The sequence below is a fragment of the Lissotriton helveticus genome, chromosome 1_2 (genome assembly GCF_964261635.1).
Source record: "Lissotriton helveticus chromosome 1_2, aLisHel1.1, whole genome shotgun sequence".
In the NCBI taxonomy this organism is placed as follows: domain Eukaryota; kingdom Metazoa; phylum Chordata; class Amphibia; order Caudata; family Salamandridae; genus Lissotriton; species Lissotriton helveticus.
Window position 1 is genome coordinate 93,180,640 of NC_136058.1, and position 16,419 is coordinate 93,197,058.

At 41.2% G+C, this 16,419-nt stretch overlaps 1 protein-coding gene across 4 annotated transcripts in view; it reads left to right on the forward strand.

Annotated features, from left to right (window-relative positions):
• Positions 1-16,419, forward strand: part of JAK1 (Janus kinase 1) — a 490,769-nt gene that overhangs the window by 253,878 nt on the left and 220,472 nt on the right. For all 4 annotated transcript variants that reach the window (XM_078669080.1, XM_078669071.1, XM_078669099.1 and 1 more), the window contains 3 exons: positions 2,684-3,023; positions 10,463-10,648; positions 14,256-14,413. In XM_078669080.1, the coding sequence (XP_078525206.1) occupies positions 2,684-3,023; positions 10,463-10,648; positions 14,256-14,413 (684 nt within the window). The remainder of the gene's footprint in view (positions 1-2,683; positions 3,024-10,462; positions 10,649-14,255; positions 14,414-16,419) is intronic.

The window sequence follows — 16,419 nt, forward strand, 5'->3', positions numbered from 1 at the left end:
GGGCAGTGCGACAATGTAGAGGGGCACCTGGGCGTGGGGGGGTAGGACCTATCGAGGTGCAAATCTAATGCGCAAATAAAGTCCCCACCAAGAATCTAGGGGAACTATGATTTATGTGCTAGAGAGGCGGAAAGAGTGTTCCAGAAATCAGACTGCCCAGTATTGGGGGCATAAATACTGCCAATAAGTAAGGGGTGCCAATCTAGGAGTCCCTTTAGGAACAACTAGCGGCTGTTACCAGCCACTTTAAGGGCTCTTCACAAAAGGGCAAACTTAAAAACAATGTGATTTGGAGACGGTAGGACTCACAGCATGGCTTCCGGCCCTCCAGATCAGCGGAGAGATGTCTTCTGCTTACGTGGCAAAGACCGCCTGCCATTTTTAAAGATCTCTGCTAGGCATGCAGAGATTTCTGTGCTTTTAGCAGAGTGGCTGCAGCTCCTTTGAAGGTACTAAAAGTTTGCAAACTGGACACGTTTTTCGGGTTTCAAATCAAACTACCAAGGTGGGAGTTTGTTATTTAAGAAATGAAAAACAAAAGTTTCTCATGGTCTGGAACTGTTTTTTTCAGCTTGTGAGGGGCTGTTTCTTTGGTTTCCTCTTGCTCTAAACACAGGAAAAGATTTACGCCTGACCATCTACTCTAGTTTGGAAGGTCTGATGTACAGTGACCAACAGCCTATCGTGCCGTCAGTCAAAGACTAATGCTGGCAGAGCATTGTTTGGTCTCCATTGCTGGAAACATGTTGCTTTCCCTAGCTCTAAATAGTGCAGGGGTGGCGGCTCAACATGTTCTGCTTTTCGATTAATATTCCACATACACCAAACTCTAAAAGACGTCCTTTCTTTGGAAATTCAGTATTTTGGGAAAGGGTGCGGAAAGAAGAGCAAGGCATGTGTTTTTGTTTGTCACTGGGTTATTAAATCAAGCAGAATTGTTATTACATCAAGCAGAATTTTTTACCGGTTGTCTATAAAGTATCAAATTAAGGAAGGTGGAGGAAAAGAGAATACTGGAATTCGTCCCTTTGCTAAAACTTTTAGAGGACATTAAAAACAATTTGATTATTATTTTAATGTTCATTAAAATATATTAAATCTCATGATTTTTAATAGGAAATATAAATTAGAACATATATTTTATGTAGACGTAATTTTATTCAAGTGATGAAAAATGTATTGTGTGTATATTAGTGTTTTTAAGGAGGAATTGCAATGGTTTTAATTAACTATGCTAATAAACTATTACTTACTTACTTGTCACTGGATAGCACGAGTTACAAACTGCCCCTTAAACCTAAATAGGTACACAATCCTAAATTGTGTAGGGTTGTTTCTTTGGTTTCCTCTTTGGGACCGCAAGGTTTTCCTGGCAGTCTAAACAAAGGAAAATGAATAGGTTCACAATCCTAAATTCTGGAAGAGCTCTATTGATACTGTGATTTGTGATATGATTCTCGTTTTAGGTTTCTGGTGGACATAAGGGAGCAGGGTACAAATCTCCACTTTACATTAGGCTAGTTGACCAATCTGTGATCTCTTCAGCACCATCTCTCACAGGTCAAGAGCTCTATTGATACTGTGATTTGTGATATGATTCTCGTTTTAGGTTTCTGGTGGACATAAGGGAGCAGGGTACAAATCTCCACTTTACATTAGGCTAGTTGACCAATCTGTGATCTCTTCAGCACCATCTCTCACAGGTCAACTCTTGTTTGTTTCCTCCAAAGTCAGTGAGAGGTGGCACAACAGTTCTGCGTGTCAATAGTGCCTCCTTTTACATTTTACAGTCTTAGTGTACCCACCATTTTAGATTTCTGGACTTTTTTGAGGCTGTTGGAGATGAGCCTAATAACGAAACCGGTACCCATTTTTAGTTATCAGTGGATAAAATCACATAAAGAGACCAAAAACACAATTCACTCTATAATGAAGATAGATACATTTGTGGAAGACTTGGAGGACATTCAATTCCAGAGAAAACTAAATGAGCGATTGTCTGAGCACCCTGGTCTGATTCTGCCTCTTTAATTGAAAAGATTCCACATCAGTTTTACATTGATTTGTCATAAATAGGTATGTTGAGATATTCCGGAAATACTGCACCTTTCTTGTTACATATGAGTGTGTGTACAGAGGAGTCTTTTGTTATGTTCGTGCAAGATCACTCCCAGAACAGTTTAATGAAGCTTGGCTGAGGCGAAAGAGTAAGTTTTTCTGTTTGTGTGGTTTGTTAACCAAAGCAGACACTCTTCAACCGAACCGTTCAGCAACACGATACTGTGCAAAGTAAAAGATCTGTAAGTAAGCCAGGATTGCACAAATAGAATGTTCTCATTTCAGAGTAATAGCTGTAAAGATGCAGCAAAACAGCCTGCAAGACGCAACTGTTTTGCTGTGGTCAGAAAAGCAATGCGCTCATTTGACATTTAACTGTAGCAAGACTGCGGGCAATCTGTCACGTATTACAGGGTTTTGTGGCCCATTATAATGATGAATGCAAGCGGAACCGACTGCCTCAGACTTCTAATGCGACTGAGTGAAACACCAAGGACACCCAGGCTGGTCAGGGGTTTTCTCGTAAGTGTATTGATATTTTTATGCTGACATATTCGGCTCGGTACTTATTTATGCTACATCAAAATTTTAAATGACAATACTGATGAATAATTTTCATTTTCAGTTACAAGCGATATATTCCTGAAACGCTGAACAAGACGATCCGACAGAGGAATTTTCTTACCAGAATGAGGATCAACAATGTCTTCAAGAAGTTTCTCAAAGAATTCAACAATAAGACTGTTTGTGACAGCGTTTCTTCACATGACCTCAAGCTGAAGTACTTGTCCATGCTGGAAACGTTAACAAAGCACTTTGGTGCTGAGGTGTTCGAGACGTCTTCCATGCAGATTTCATCAGAAAATGAAAAAAATGGGACGCAGATTGGAGATGTTGAGATTATCCCCCAGTACGAAGTGATGGTCACAGGAATCTCTGGAATACAGTGGAGGAAAAAAACACCTGTTCGTATCTATTTAATTTACTTTGACTTACTGTGTGGTGTATCTATGTTGTTTAAAATATTTTGTACATTTTCTTTTTAATTTGTGTATAAAAGAAACTCAGCACATTAGAAGAACTCAACTAGGACACTGTAAGGGTAGGACATTTGTACTGTTCAGTAGCTTTTCACATAACATCTGCAGCATGAGGCAATAATCACTCATGGCATAATGTAATAATCTTTGCTGACAGTAAACAGGCAATAACCAACATGGGTTAAGTCTCGCATGGGGTTGGGGTTGTGTATTGCGATATATATTAGTGCTCCCCTCGCTCCCTAAGAGTTTCAGTAGGTCGAGTGCCTTATTTCTTTACATTTCTGCAGTTAATTGGCCTTTGAGGAGGGCCAACCAGTTGACTTACTCCATCCGAATCCCCCCCCCCCCCAACCATCGAGTCATGTGTGGTGTGAGAAAGAATGTGAATAATTTCTGTCTGCCCACGGAGCTATTTCATCTGGTGATTTATTGTCTGTCTTGTCCTCTCTCAGGTGCCTTACTTCTCCTAATGCCTACTCAGTGATGTATTTCAGCCATTCTTCATGTGTAGGCGCTCTTGTAAGATCAGACAATATGTCATAAGGACTGGTGAATGAACCGATAAGAACCTACATAAGTACTGTGTTAAGTCTATCTCAGAGGCTAAACTCGCCACTATCCAGAATCTATCCAGCCTGCTAATTGCGTTGTGAACAGTGGAATGGAAAAAATATTTTCAAACTTCTGGGTGTGATCTGCTATGTATCCACGCAGCACAGATTGAGCATCACTTGCTATAGTACTTCCGCTGACTGCAGAACAGTCTGCGCTCTTTCCAGTAGCAGCTTCTACTTGGCTCACTATGTCAAGTGCAGCATCCTCTGTCGCAACTACCTGCCCATTAGTGCGCCTGTGTGGGAGAGTGCAGGATTCTCCTCCCCTGTTGAGCCTTTGCCTCCCTCCTGTTAGACCCGTATCCCAGCCACAGCTCACATGTGGTCTGTGTCCATCATACACTTCCAGCCAGGCCAAACATCCTCAAGGTCAGTAAACAAGTGTGCTCGTCCTTCGTTGAGCACCCACAGTTCTACCTGTTAGACCAACATGTATTGGAGGCACATGTCTGTGAGTTTTTGTTTTACCCCCATGTAGGATTCCTGTTAGTTCTGAGTGTAATATGGGAATATCCTGATAGTGCTATTGTCGAAGGTAAGGGCTCCTGCCTGACGTGCTGTCCATAGTATGCAGTGCCTGCCTCGATAGTTGAATATTTTGATGGTCTTCATCCTAGGGAGTGTACCAAGTGGTGGAGGAGGCACCAGTACCCGGTGCACTTGCTTGATTATGAATAGAGGAGGTAAATCTGAGAGGGCATGAAGAGTTTTTGATCTAGGTCTCTAGAAACGTCTTATGTTTCCCACCCTCCACACGCTCAGGGAACCTAACAAATCACAGATTATTGCAGCAAGATCTGCCCTCCTCATCTTTCAGGTGGGCCTCGAGCTTTTGTTTCATATGGGTCAATGCATGGAATTACAGTTGGATCTTCATTGTGTCAGTTTTCATAATGGTGGTGGCTCCTGAGTGGTTGCCTGTAGAGTCTGTGTTCCTGTGTGCTCAGGGGGTGATGGAGAGCACACCTGCATGTCCTCTTCTTCCCTACTGACCAACGGTCTCCTCCCCCTGTGTATTGGTCAATCCTCAGCTGTTGGGACATCCTCGATGCCGATTGCGGTGGACTCTGTCGTCAGTGTAATACCGCGATAAGACTCTCCTCAACAGGTGGCACCCACAATCCTATGTAGGCCGAATTGTTTCTGCCTCTGCCAAGTGTGGCTGTCAAGCCCGTCTTTTGGTGTACTCACAATTCTGGTGCAGAATAGAGGGCAGCCACTGGTTCAGCAGTCGGTTCTCTATGGGGCTCAATGTCTCTGTGCGGTGTGGGGGATGACGACTGGGTATTATGCCTCCAGTGAGGCGCTGCAGTGATCCTCATCACCAGCCTGGGGTCCCCTATGGTGTGGCGTCTCGTTGCAGAACTTGGGCACTGCAGGTTGTTGTCAGTGATCAGTTACTGAGGCTAGCAGTTTTCTGAATCCCCAGGCTCCTCTGGTGTTTGGAAATCCCCCATCTCAGGCCAGGAGAGAGGGCCGTGCCCTCAGGATCCCTTGAATTGAAGTGCCAGAACTACTGTGCCCTTCTTCTCCCTCCAGGCTAGTTTTTATACCTGGACTTCCCCCCTCCAGCTGCACATAGACTTCATGGCTCATCTATGAAAGTCGGAGAGGACTCCTCGAATATGACATCCCTGATGTGGGTGCCACCTCTCACACCTCTGCCTTGGGTCCAGTTTTTCCATGCCAGGACCCAGTGCATCCTCACCGTTCCAGGTTGCCGGTTCAGCCGCTCCATTCATCTCCGCACCCTATGTGCTGGCTTAGGTACGGTCGTGGCCCCGCCAGGCAGGAGCCGGGATGTTCCCACCGCCGGCCCGCGGCGCCACTGTCTGATGGGCTGTGGCCCCACAAGATCTGCACTATTCGTAGCGGTGAGGCAAGGCCCAGCCTCCCGTCTTAACACACTCCGGCTTTGTTCTCATCAGCACTTCTTTTCAGCGGGTCCATGGGACCCCCTGCACTCCAGGATCTTTATATGGGCAGGTGTCAGATGGTGGAGGTCGATTAACCCGGTCTGCAGCAGGATGCTGAACGCTTGTACGGTGAGTGCCCTGAGCATTCCACTCGCCTTTGTTGTCTGGCCTGACCCCCGCTACCTTCTTTAACAATATTTACCCTTACGCTTGGCACACAATGTGGATATTGTGGGGTGTGATACAGCATTTTGTTTGAGAAACATTCTTGATTAATTTGTCCCATTTTGCCGTACGTACTAGATATTTTATAGCGTGCTAGTTGCCGCCTTCTCACGGTCATAAGACCAATGCTGTAGCGGGCGCGAGGCACGCCTAAGGCACGCCTGTCTGTGCCCGACCGGGACCAAGGGCCAGAAACCCTGGTCCCAAACAGAACTGCAGAGATACTCGATGCACCAACTCCATGAATGAAATGGAGGCCACAATATCAAGTGCAACCAATGTATCAGCTTAACATCCGGCTCGGGAACATGCCTGAACTGCCACTTTTACTTAGGTGAACCCACACAGAGATCTGCCAGCAATCCCAACCCTACAGAGATCAAAATGCTTCTTCTGAACTGCAGGTCCTTGCCTAAACACATTGCGGAAATTAACATTCTGCTTAGGGAGGAACAGCCAGATGTTCTGCTCCTGACAGAAACCTGGCTGCACAAAGATGCAGAACCTGATATAGTCCAAGCTCTACCCCCAGGCTATCATATTTTTGGAAAGACCGGGGATTACGGATGGGTGGAGGGATTGCAATTATTTTTAAGGAACATGTAAAGGGACGTTTTGAACCAGACATTGTGAAGGACTGTGAGAGCATGAGATATGTACTCACTTTCGCACTCACTTGCTCATTAAAGGGAATTCTGATATACACCCCCCAGGCCCGTGCGTGACATTTATCGACTCCTTGAATGATGCAGCGGCAACACTGGTAAGTACGGCCGCAAACTTCACTATCCTGGGTGATCTAAATCTGCACCTTGAAGATCCCAATAAATCGGACGCTCTGATTCTTATTCAAAATTTACAAGGGTTGCAGCCCGGCAAAAAAAATTGCAGGTCCAACACATGGCAAGGGTCATACTTTCATCAAGTATTCTCTAATATGGAGACATTAGAGGTAGGCAATCCCTCCCCAGTCCCCTGGTTGGCTCACTTTTTAATCCAGATTTGCTGGAAACCTTCTACACTAACTATTAACAGTCATCCCCAGAAAAGCTGGGACAGACCATGGGTAAAACTTGATCCTGAAGAATGGACACCCACACTTTGAAACCTACCCATCTTAGGGGACCCGGACTCTAGCAGAGCGTCGAATGATTTTAATGAATAGATCACATCAACCTTGGACTCCATCATTCCGTATAAATGGAGTAAAAAAATGTCCAAAGAAAAGCTATCGGCCTGATATACCCCCAAAGTACGAGAATTTAAACAGAAATGCAAAAAACTGGAGAGGGCATGATGAAAAGCTTATAGTGCAGAAAAAACAAATACAGAGAAGCAATTAAAGTTTATCAGGCTGAAACTAGAAGAGCTCAAGCGCTATTCTATGAGGAGAAAATTAATGGAACAGCCAACGTTCCCAGGATAATTGCGAGAATTACAAAACAACTGACCAACAACCCTCAGCCTGAGCCGCCCGTTGAGTCTGCCCCACAGCGATGTGCAGAATTAGCAGAATTTTTTAATAAAAAGATTCTGGATATATGTAACATGTTCCCATCAACCCATGGCTCAGTTAATTTAGATACTGAACCAGAGAAGGGGGTTGGAGGCCCAGCAATTTTTGAAGAGTTTCCCATCCTAGATCTAGATACACTATCCCAAATTTCTACCAAAATGAAATCAGGTTCACCGTGTGATGCTGCCCCGGTACATGTGATGCATTAAGTAAAGGAGACCATATTACCGGTTTTATTGGAAGTACTAAATGCATCCATTATGCCATCAGAAGTGCCCAAGACATGGAACCATTCCATGGTGAGGGCACTGTTAAAAAAAAAAACATAATCTAGAGTTATGGAGCAACTACCGATCAGTCTCACTACTGCCCTTCATCAGCAAAATTGTGGAAAAACATATAAATAAGTGTTCAATTAATCACTTGGAAAAGCACTCGATGCTACACGCATCGCAAACTGGTTTTCGGCCTAACCACGGCACAGAAACTGCCTTGCTAACAGTGATGGAGGAAGCAAGGGAAGTCTTGGATCAAGGAGGATCAGTGGCGATCACCTTGCTCGATTTGAGCGCCGCGTTTGATACTGTGAATTACAAAATCCTCCTTGAGAGACTCCGAGAAGTGGGAGTAGCAGGCAAAGCCCTCACTTGGATCAAATCCTTTCTAACAGATCACTCGTACCAAGTATTTGAAGGTAACTGTACCTCAATGAAGGTCCCGCTAATGTGTGGCGTGCCGCAGGGGTCCTCATTGAGCTCTATGCTTTTCAATGTGTACCTACGACCCCTGGCGGAGATAGTCCTCCCATGCGGGGTCCGGATAGTGACCTATGCGGATGACATCCAGCTAGTAGTAGCATTTAACCACCCAAAGGAGGCGTCAGTCAGCATAGAAACCTGCCTGTTAAAAGTGGCCACATGGATGGATCTGTCATATCTCAAACTTAACAGAGATAAAACAGAGATTATGATCCTAGGTAGTCACTCCATCAGCTCTCCTTCTAGGAACTGGCCAGAATTCTTAGGACCCCCTCCCAAACCGAAGGAGAGGATTAAAAGGCTGGGAATATGGCTTGATAGCTTGTTAAAACTAGATTACCAAGCTTCACAAGTAGCAGCTACCTACTTTGGCATCATAGGACAACTGACGAAAATTCTGCCACTGCTGCCATCAACATCAAGCAGGACTATGGTTCAGGCACTGGAAATGCCCCGATTGGATTATTGTAACTCCCTGTATCTGGGCACCCCAAAGGCCACCACTAGGAAGCTGCAGGTGGTGCAGAATTGTGCTGCCAGGCTACTACTTGACACCCCAAAAAGACAATCGGCCAAACCAGCACTAAAAGCCCTACATTGGCTTCCCATCAAAGAACGCATTATGTTCAAATCACTGTGCATAGCACATAAAACCTTATGGGACACGGGCCCAAAAATTAACTGCAGGCTGATGTCCTTTTACCAGCCTTCGCGTGACCTATGTTCCGCCAAACTCTTTCAGGTGGTTGTACCTAAAGTCCGGAGGGTACGAGCGGGTGGGCGCATGTTTTCTTATAATGCGTCAACCTTATGGAACAAACTCCCCCTCCACGTACGCTCTCTGACACACCCTCTTACATTCAGAAAGCAACTAAAAACCTGGCTTTTTAGCCAGAATATGGTATAAACTGTTCTCGATTAGTGACCACACACAGCACTGGGGCGCATAAGGGAAGCCATGCGCTATATTAAGTTTATATTAATAATAATAATAATTTTTGTAAACGGATAGTTGCCTCTTAAACTATCTGCAGCATAATCTGCAGATATCAACAAACTAACGTGTCTTGCACAAACAGAACACGGTGCTGAGATCTTGGAGAATACAGTGCCATTTCTGATGATTTACAAAAATATAAATGTTCATCTTTTACCTGTTTATTCTTGTATTCCAGCATTTATGACATGGGGTTTTGTCCAGAAGGCATCAATAATCCTAACTGATAAAGTATATTTCAAACCGGAAAATCTTGTGTTTCCCTGTTTAGTGCCAATACTTCTAAACTGCTCTGAAAGCAACCGTTATTTTGAGAGGGAGGTAAGAATTTAGAGAAGGTCCGAACGTGCATCGCCATTAAAGTTATGAGGTCTTGAATTTTAAAAGTGCTGCATGGTAAGACATATACATTTGCAAGGTATAGCGCTGTGTTCCACAGCAGTTTGTTAAAAAGAGATGCTTCCAAAAGCCAAAGAAAGGAGGGCTGAGTTCAGCATTGTTTTATATTTTACACAAACTGGTTTACTCAAGAGATATATGCTCAATGTGTGTAGTTTTATTTATGAAAAAAACTAATTATTTAAGCTTATTAATACATTTTGCATTGGTACTAATACATGTTAAAATCGCTTAATATGCTGTCTAATTTACATTTCCACGATCCTGCCATGTGATATAATTCCTGCAGGGCTTGTTATATGTCCTAGGTGGGGCGGCAATTGGCCCTTCCTTTCAAATATACCATGCACAGTAAGATTATTTCATAAAAAGAGATGCAAAGAGATAGGGTGAGGATATTCAAAGTTTTCAGATGACTTAACTCTACCAGAAAAGACTTATAATTAAAAAGAAAAAACATAGGAGTGCAATTGGAAGCAGGGCTATGCTAAAATAAACTTGGTTCCCACCTTCTATTTTACTTCTTGTATGTGAAAAAAATTATTTTTTATGGAACCTGCTAAAAGTATATACTGTTTAAATTCTTATGACTTTTATGTGATATCCTTGATCTTAGGTACTGTTAGGGTTACATTCTGATGCCATGCCTGTGGGTAGCCTTGTCCTAGAAAAGCTTGTGCCTTATGCATGTGTTTTGAAGTTCTATCACTGCTGTACTGGAGTCAGTTCAAGAGTGTAGGTGCGTCTGTTTTGCAGCACAGGTGTGTAGTCTTTTCTGCTTTACTACATATGATTCGGAGAGTATTAGGTTGGGTATGATTCAGTACTCTAGCTGGGGTCCTGAATTAAATAGCTTATTTGTTGAACTGGTGACATTACTTCTTACATGTATCACTGGCATTCCATAACTTCTGTTTTTTCCAAACTTTCTTTTAGGTTTTTCCAAACGAGAAAGAAAAACTCAAACACAAAAGAAGGAAATTTGAAAATAAAAACAGAAGAAAGGATGAAAGGAAGAGAGCCATTGATGAATGGAATAGTTTTTCATATTTCCATGAAATCACGCATATAGTCATCAAGGGTTCAACTGTCTGCATTAACAGGCAAGATAACAAGAACATGGTAAGTTAATTTATTCTGTGGAAGGAGCACAAACTAAGCTCTGAGATAACTCTTGTTTCAAAAGATGGCAGATGGTTTAGGGGTGCATTGATTTCTCTGTTCACATCAAGTAGATTGGTATGGGAAAATTAGAAGAGTTTAGATTTGGAAATTATATTGTTGGGAGTATTGGCTTTCCATGTTTCCTTACTTGTAGATGGTGTGGAAAAGGCCTAGTGACAAACTTTTAGTTTATTTTTATAACATATATGAGACTGGTATTTCATAAATTGCACAATGATGGGACATTCCCGATTCCTACCTTCAAAATTAAAAACCCCATCAGTAAAATACAAGGACAGATTTACACCATCAGTTGGCTTTTTTTAATTGCTGTCATGCACATTGGAAACCATGAATTGGTTTTGAAATGTATTGCGTCACATTCAGGTATATAAAGTTTAGTTTTTTTGCTCATTAAGGCCAGCATTACCATTGGTCATGTAGTGGCCCGAATTAGTAAAAAGTTCCAAAATTATCAAAATATGTACTTTTGTAAAAAAAATCCTATATTGCTGATGGCGGTTCTCTATTACTACCATTCCTACCTGATGGATTAATATAAATACCACAATTACCATAAATGTTGACAAAAGTCCCTACAGTACACATGGAATCTATGCAAGTGTTCCTGTTACACCACAGATTACTCCCCATTTTAAACAATCTCCTTGAGTATGACTGCCAGAAATCGTCGTATGTAAAACAAAAAAAAAATAATTCTGCAACTTGCAAAATATTTTAGGTTTGTTTTTTGGCCGGACTCTTCTTTAAATACATGGCCTATTCTGCTTTTTTGCAGGATTACGTTTTCATGCATTTTCTGAGTAAAAAATAACTTTGAGTGGTCGCTGCATTTTGGAAGGCCACCGGCACCCATCTCCTCTGTAACACCTATTATGCTGCTCCAAACTCTGTTTTTTTAACTGCAGACAATCTGACATGTCTTCCAAATGTCTCACGTTCTAAATTTATTTTGCAGGAGTAAATGTCGACTGATATTTATTGTAAATTAGTATTTTAGCAGTTGCTTTAGCCCATCAATTGTACATTCAGCTTATGTGCTCTGTCTCTGCCCAAATGCATGCTTTTTTTTATTTAACACTTTTGTGAAGCACATAGAGTTCTCAGATTAGCAAATGCAAACCCTCCAAGAATAAACCAATGAAAGTACTTTTACAGTCTGACTCTTTAATGAAAGTACATAATTGTAAGCATGTAGTCCGGGTAGTGGGCCTTCTTAAGACTTCAGGAGTACTTCTCTGCTTTACTCAGATTGTCGCCATAATCTATACCCAGTTACATCGCACAGAAGTGATCATGGTCTTTGGATTTTTGGGTGTACTAGCTGTAAGTTTACCCTTGACCTGCATTTCAGTACTTATTCTATGGAAACCATTTCAGTGAAGTCGGAGAGAGACACCTAAAATTTGTTTACTATAATTTCTTGATACATTTTTTTATAGGCTTACACGTTTGCTTACAAATGTCTTCAGGCTCGAAAAAACCTTCTTTGTTGTTAAATCTAATGGGGTAAGAAATCTGTTATGACTCTGCCTGCCGAATTTATCACAAAAGAAAGTAAATACATACTACAAAGGAAGTGGTGAATGCAGAGAATAGAGGGCTGTGCTGCTCTCCTCATTCCTAATCATGGCCATGTGTGCATTTTTATATACAAAACACATACTGCACCGTACCTTGTCCAATCTCTGTGAGTTTTTTTAAAGCTTTATTATGCAAAATGTTAAGTTAAAATGTTAAACAATGGGGCCAATCATAGTACAGTCGTTAGAAGTTGTAATATGGCAGTACTGCAGTCTAAGCCTATGATGGGAAGGTCTCTAAATATATGTGACCATTTTGACAGCAAAAAAAGCACACCCTGTTTCTGTTTCTCACCTGCTATAATGTTGACTTGTGAATATCTCAAAAGGATCATTAAATCTACTTGTTTTGTGAAGTAAAACGTGTTGTCCCTACACAGTTTTTTAATTTTTGACTTGGTGTGTAAGATCTTGACCGTAATGATTGCAACATATGCACATTGTTGGTGGTCTCATATGCTTTCTACAAATCTTCTACCTAATGGTCCTAGCATTTCATTTCTTTATTTTTGTATTAAAAAATCCATATTATATTCTTAATCAAATACACTTTTATTGAACATTTGCCTACAAATTAATTATCCGTACAAGTATATATAAAATCATCCACTCTGAAACCCATTCTCAGAGTGCTATACCTGAATCTCTTCAAATATCATGTTATCTCTTTCCAGCATAGTTTGATTCAGTAGCATGAATACAACAAAGCAGTGTGAATTACATTCACTAATCTCATTCACGTAAGATACGTTTTTTTAGCACTCCTACATAATGCAGAATTGGTTGTACTCCGTCTCCCCCACCATACATAGGGGAATATAACACGCATTCTAACATTTAGTTTACTCCCTGCCCATTCCAGCCAAACTGATCCATTAAACCTGTATCAGTGGAATTCTGAAAGAATGCTGACATAATTTATCACCTATTTTTATTTTAGGTTTTCCACTGAAGTCATATGTTGAAACTGGATTTTTTAACTGTATCTTTCTTTAGCAACTCTTGAAAGCATACAGTGGCATCAAATGTGGCACATCAGAGTAGGGTGCTCCTTAAAAATGATTTCTCCTTCAGATTTCAAAAGATTCTGGTCTTTAGCAGCAACGCAAGGTAATGAGAAGCATCTCATTCACAAATTACAAAATTAAAATGAGGAGGAAAATGTGGTTATCTTATCTCGATTGGAAGTATAAGTAGGAAAAACATCGTCTGGCCTGTCCCTTAGTTCTTTTGGATTGTTGAGAGGCACAAGAGAACAACCATACCCATATTATACCAAGACTGATCCAGTCATTTATTGCAGAAGCTGAACCAAATGTATGCTAATGTGGTCTTGAAATGATACAAATGAAAAATTGGTTAAAAAGTAACGAGTTTGGCCTTTGTGAATTTTTTAAAAACTATTTTTACAAATTATTCCAGAGAACATAAATAGTGCAGAGAAAAAGCATTTCTATGGCAATAAGAGTTCAACATCACATTTTTTGCAGCCATTACATCAATGTATAAACTTTAAACTTCATATGAAGCTCATCATATCTGAATTTATTACCTTCAATTAATGGGGAGATAGTTTGTTTCTAATCGGTAAGCTCTTCAGTGCTCTAATTACTTCATTTTTTATAACTCTAATCAAAGTTTAAAAGCATTTTGGAAGTGCTTCTCTCCGAGTTCTGGTCATGCATTTACTTCCTCCTCGGTTCTTCCAGACAAGTGTGATGCATTGTTTATACTTTTAAGTCTTGGATACTGCCCAGTTCCCCGCTTTTCACCTAGAAAATTATTTGTTTTTAAATGTAACACTTCACTTACACTGTTATGAAACTGCATCATAGCAAGTTCTGTTTGGGGAAAAAAGTAATTTTTTTAGTGATGGTACTTGTGATTGTCTGCTTGTATTATTTGTAATAGAAATCTTAATGTTGTGACTATGAGTGTATCTAAGTATATTTTTGTTTTAGGTGTTATGGCTTTCTTCACCAGAGGAAGCCTCATCCTTTGTCTCTCTAATTGATGGATATTTCAGACTCACAGTAGATGCTCATCATTATCTCTGTACTGATGTGGCACCACCTTTAATAGAACACAACATAAAGAATGGCTGTCATGGACCAATATGGTAAGTGGAGGTCTCCAAGTTTGATCTGTTAAATCAAGCCATGGCATATTGTGAGTTCTCTTTACTGGTGTAGTTGATTTGTGTTTTTGCCAACAGGAACAAAGAAGAATGCAAAAATGTTTTTGCTGTCCCTGCACAAAAAATGCCAAATTAACTGTACTTTTCAATTACAAGTATTAAGGAAATGAACTGCAAATCCTTTTGATCTCGGAATTGAGATAGTGTTACCTCACCTCTTGTGAGCCACCACATGACTCAGGAACTCCTAATTTAGATCCTAATCCAGGCTAGTAATTTGTAACTCAAGTGCGGGGCCTACCCACAGCTGATAGATTTTGACACTCATAAAAATGGTGGGCCAGTTGGGGAAATCCAGATGATGAGTGGAACAGACTGTCGAATAAAATATCAGTAATCTGCTTTGGAATGAGTCTGCAGAATGTATTTTTGAAAAACAGAAGTAATTACAAAACATTTATAGAAGTCTCCTTGGCATTTATTAAGGAGGGAATGAGGCACGTACATTTAGTATCAGATTCAAAAGCTTTTCGAATAAGTTAACTTGGGTTTAATTTATGTTGTTCTAACAAGCAGATGCTATCCCATAGGAAAGAGAGAAAGGCAAATGAACTGGAAAACTATCTACATGGGAAGAAGACTCTTATAAACACAACAGTTTTTCGAAGTTCATGATTCAGGTGCCCAGATACAAACCCTGTCTAGCTAAGAAATGAGAGCTGCTGGTTGACATTGTAACAAAGATGGCTGCAAAAGGCTACATTTTAAACTTTAGCATAATTATTCATTTAGGTCAATTATGAACAAATACAATATAAGGAGCAATTATGATGTAGATTAACCTAAATTGGGGTTGCAGTTCCTTTCTGTTCTCCTCCTTATAACAGACTATTATAATCAGTTATCTGTGTTGAGTTGTACACAGGGTCCTAGAACTTCATAAAGTACTTCAAGATGGACCATTCACAGTTGGGGTGTTAAGTCAAGCAAAATATATCAAGAGCAGGATAACCCCACCGTATGTAGCAAGTTTCATGTTAATGTGGAACATGTCAAATGCAACTATATACATGGCTTGGCAGTTCGAGCGGGACTGTTTTCATGAGGCATCGGGTCAAGACCGATTTGCATATAGATGTGTCTGAACTGGGGCGGCGAAGTGAGCTAAAGAAGGATGATGGATTCAACACAGATCTGTGACTGGGCGTGAGTGTCTGAAATGTTTCAGCACTCCGTCCATCATCTCCTTGTGTTTGCTTTGTTTGCCCTAGGTTGGCAGGGTATGCCCAGATGTGGGTCACTTGCTCTCTTTGCCACTGGATTCAAGCTAGCCTGGCTGATGAGGGGTGTTACCCCGACGCTGGTCCCAGGAGGATTGTTTCCGGTTCACGGAAGACCTGGCTTCGCAGTTCGGGCTGGACTGTTCCCATGAGGCACAGTGTCAGGGTCAAAACTGATTTGCATATAGCTGGGTCTGAACTGAGGTGGCGAAGTGAGCTAAAGAATGATGATGGATTCAACCCAGATCTGTGACTGGGAGTAAATGTCTGAAACGTTTCAACATCTCCTTGTGTTTGCAAAGTTACTGTAATGACAGCCAGAAAGAGAGTTTAAAGGCCCAAGAAGAATCTGTAAACCACCAGCTGACAAGACCGTAGTAGATTGGAGGTTGTATACATATTGGTTAACATCAACGCAGTCTGCAGCATGGATATTAGCAAGCTATTTTAGGAACCAGTAGGATGATATGAAAGTGTTACTAGAGCATCTCCCAGAGCCAGCAACAACAAAACTACTATGAGGATATGTCCAGGTTTTCAGCCTTGATATCTGAGGTTCAAGGCCAGATAGACAGTATAATGTTTAATTCATAGCATTACCCAGTTTAAAACGACTAAGCAAACAAGACAGAATGTTTGAATGAGATACTCTCTGCATGCACACCACAGTTTAGAGGTTTAACTTATTCAAGACAATATGCATCACAC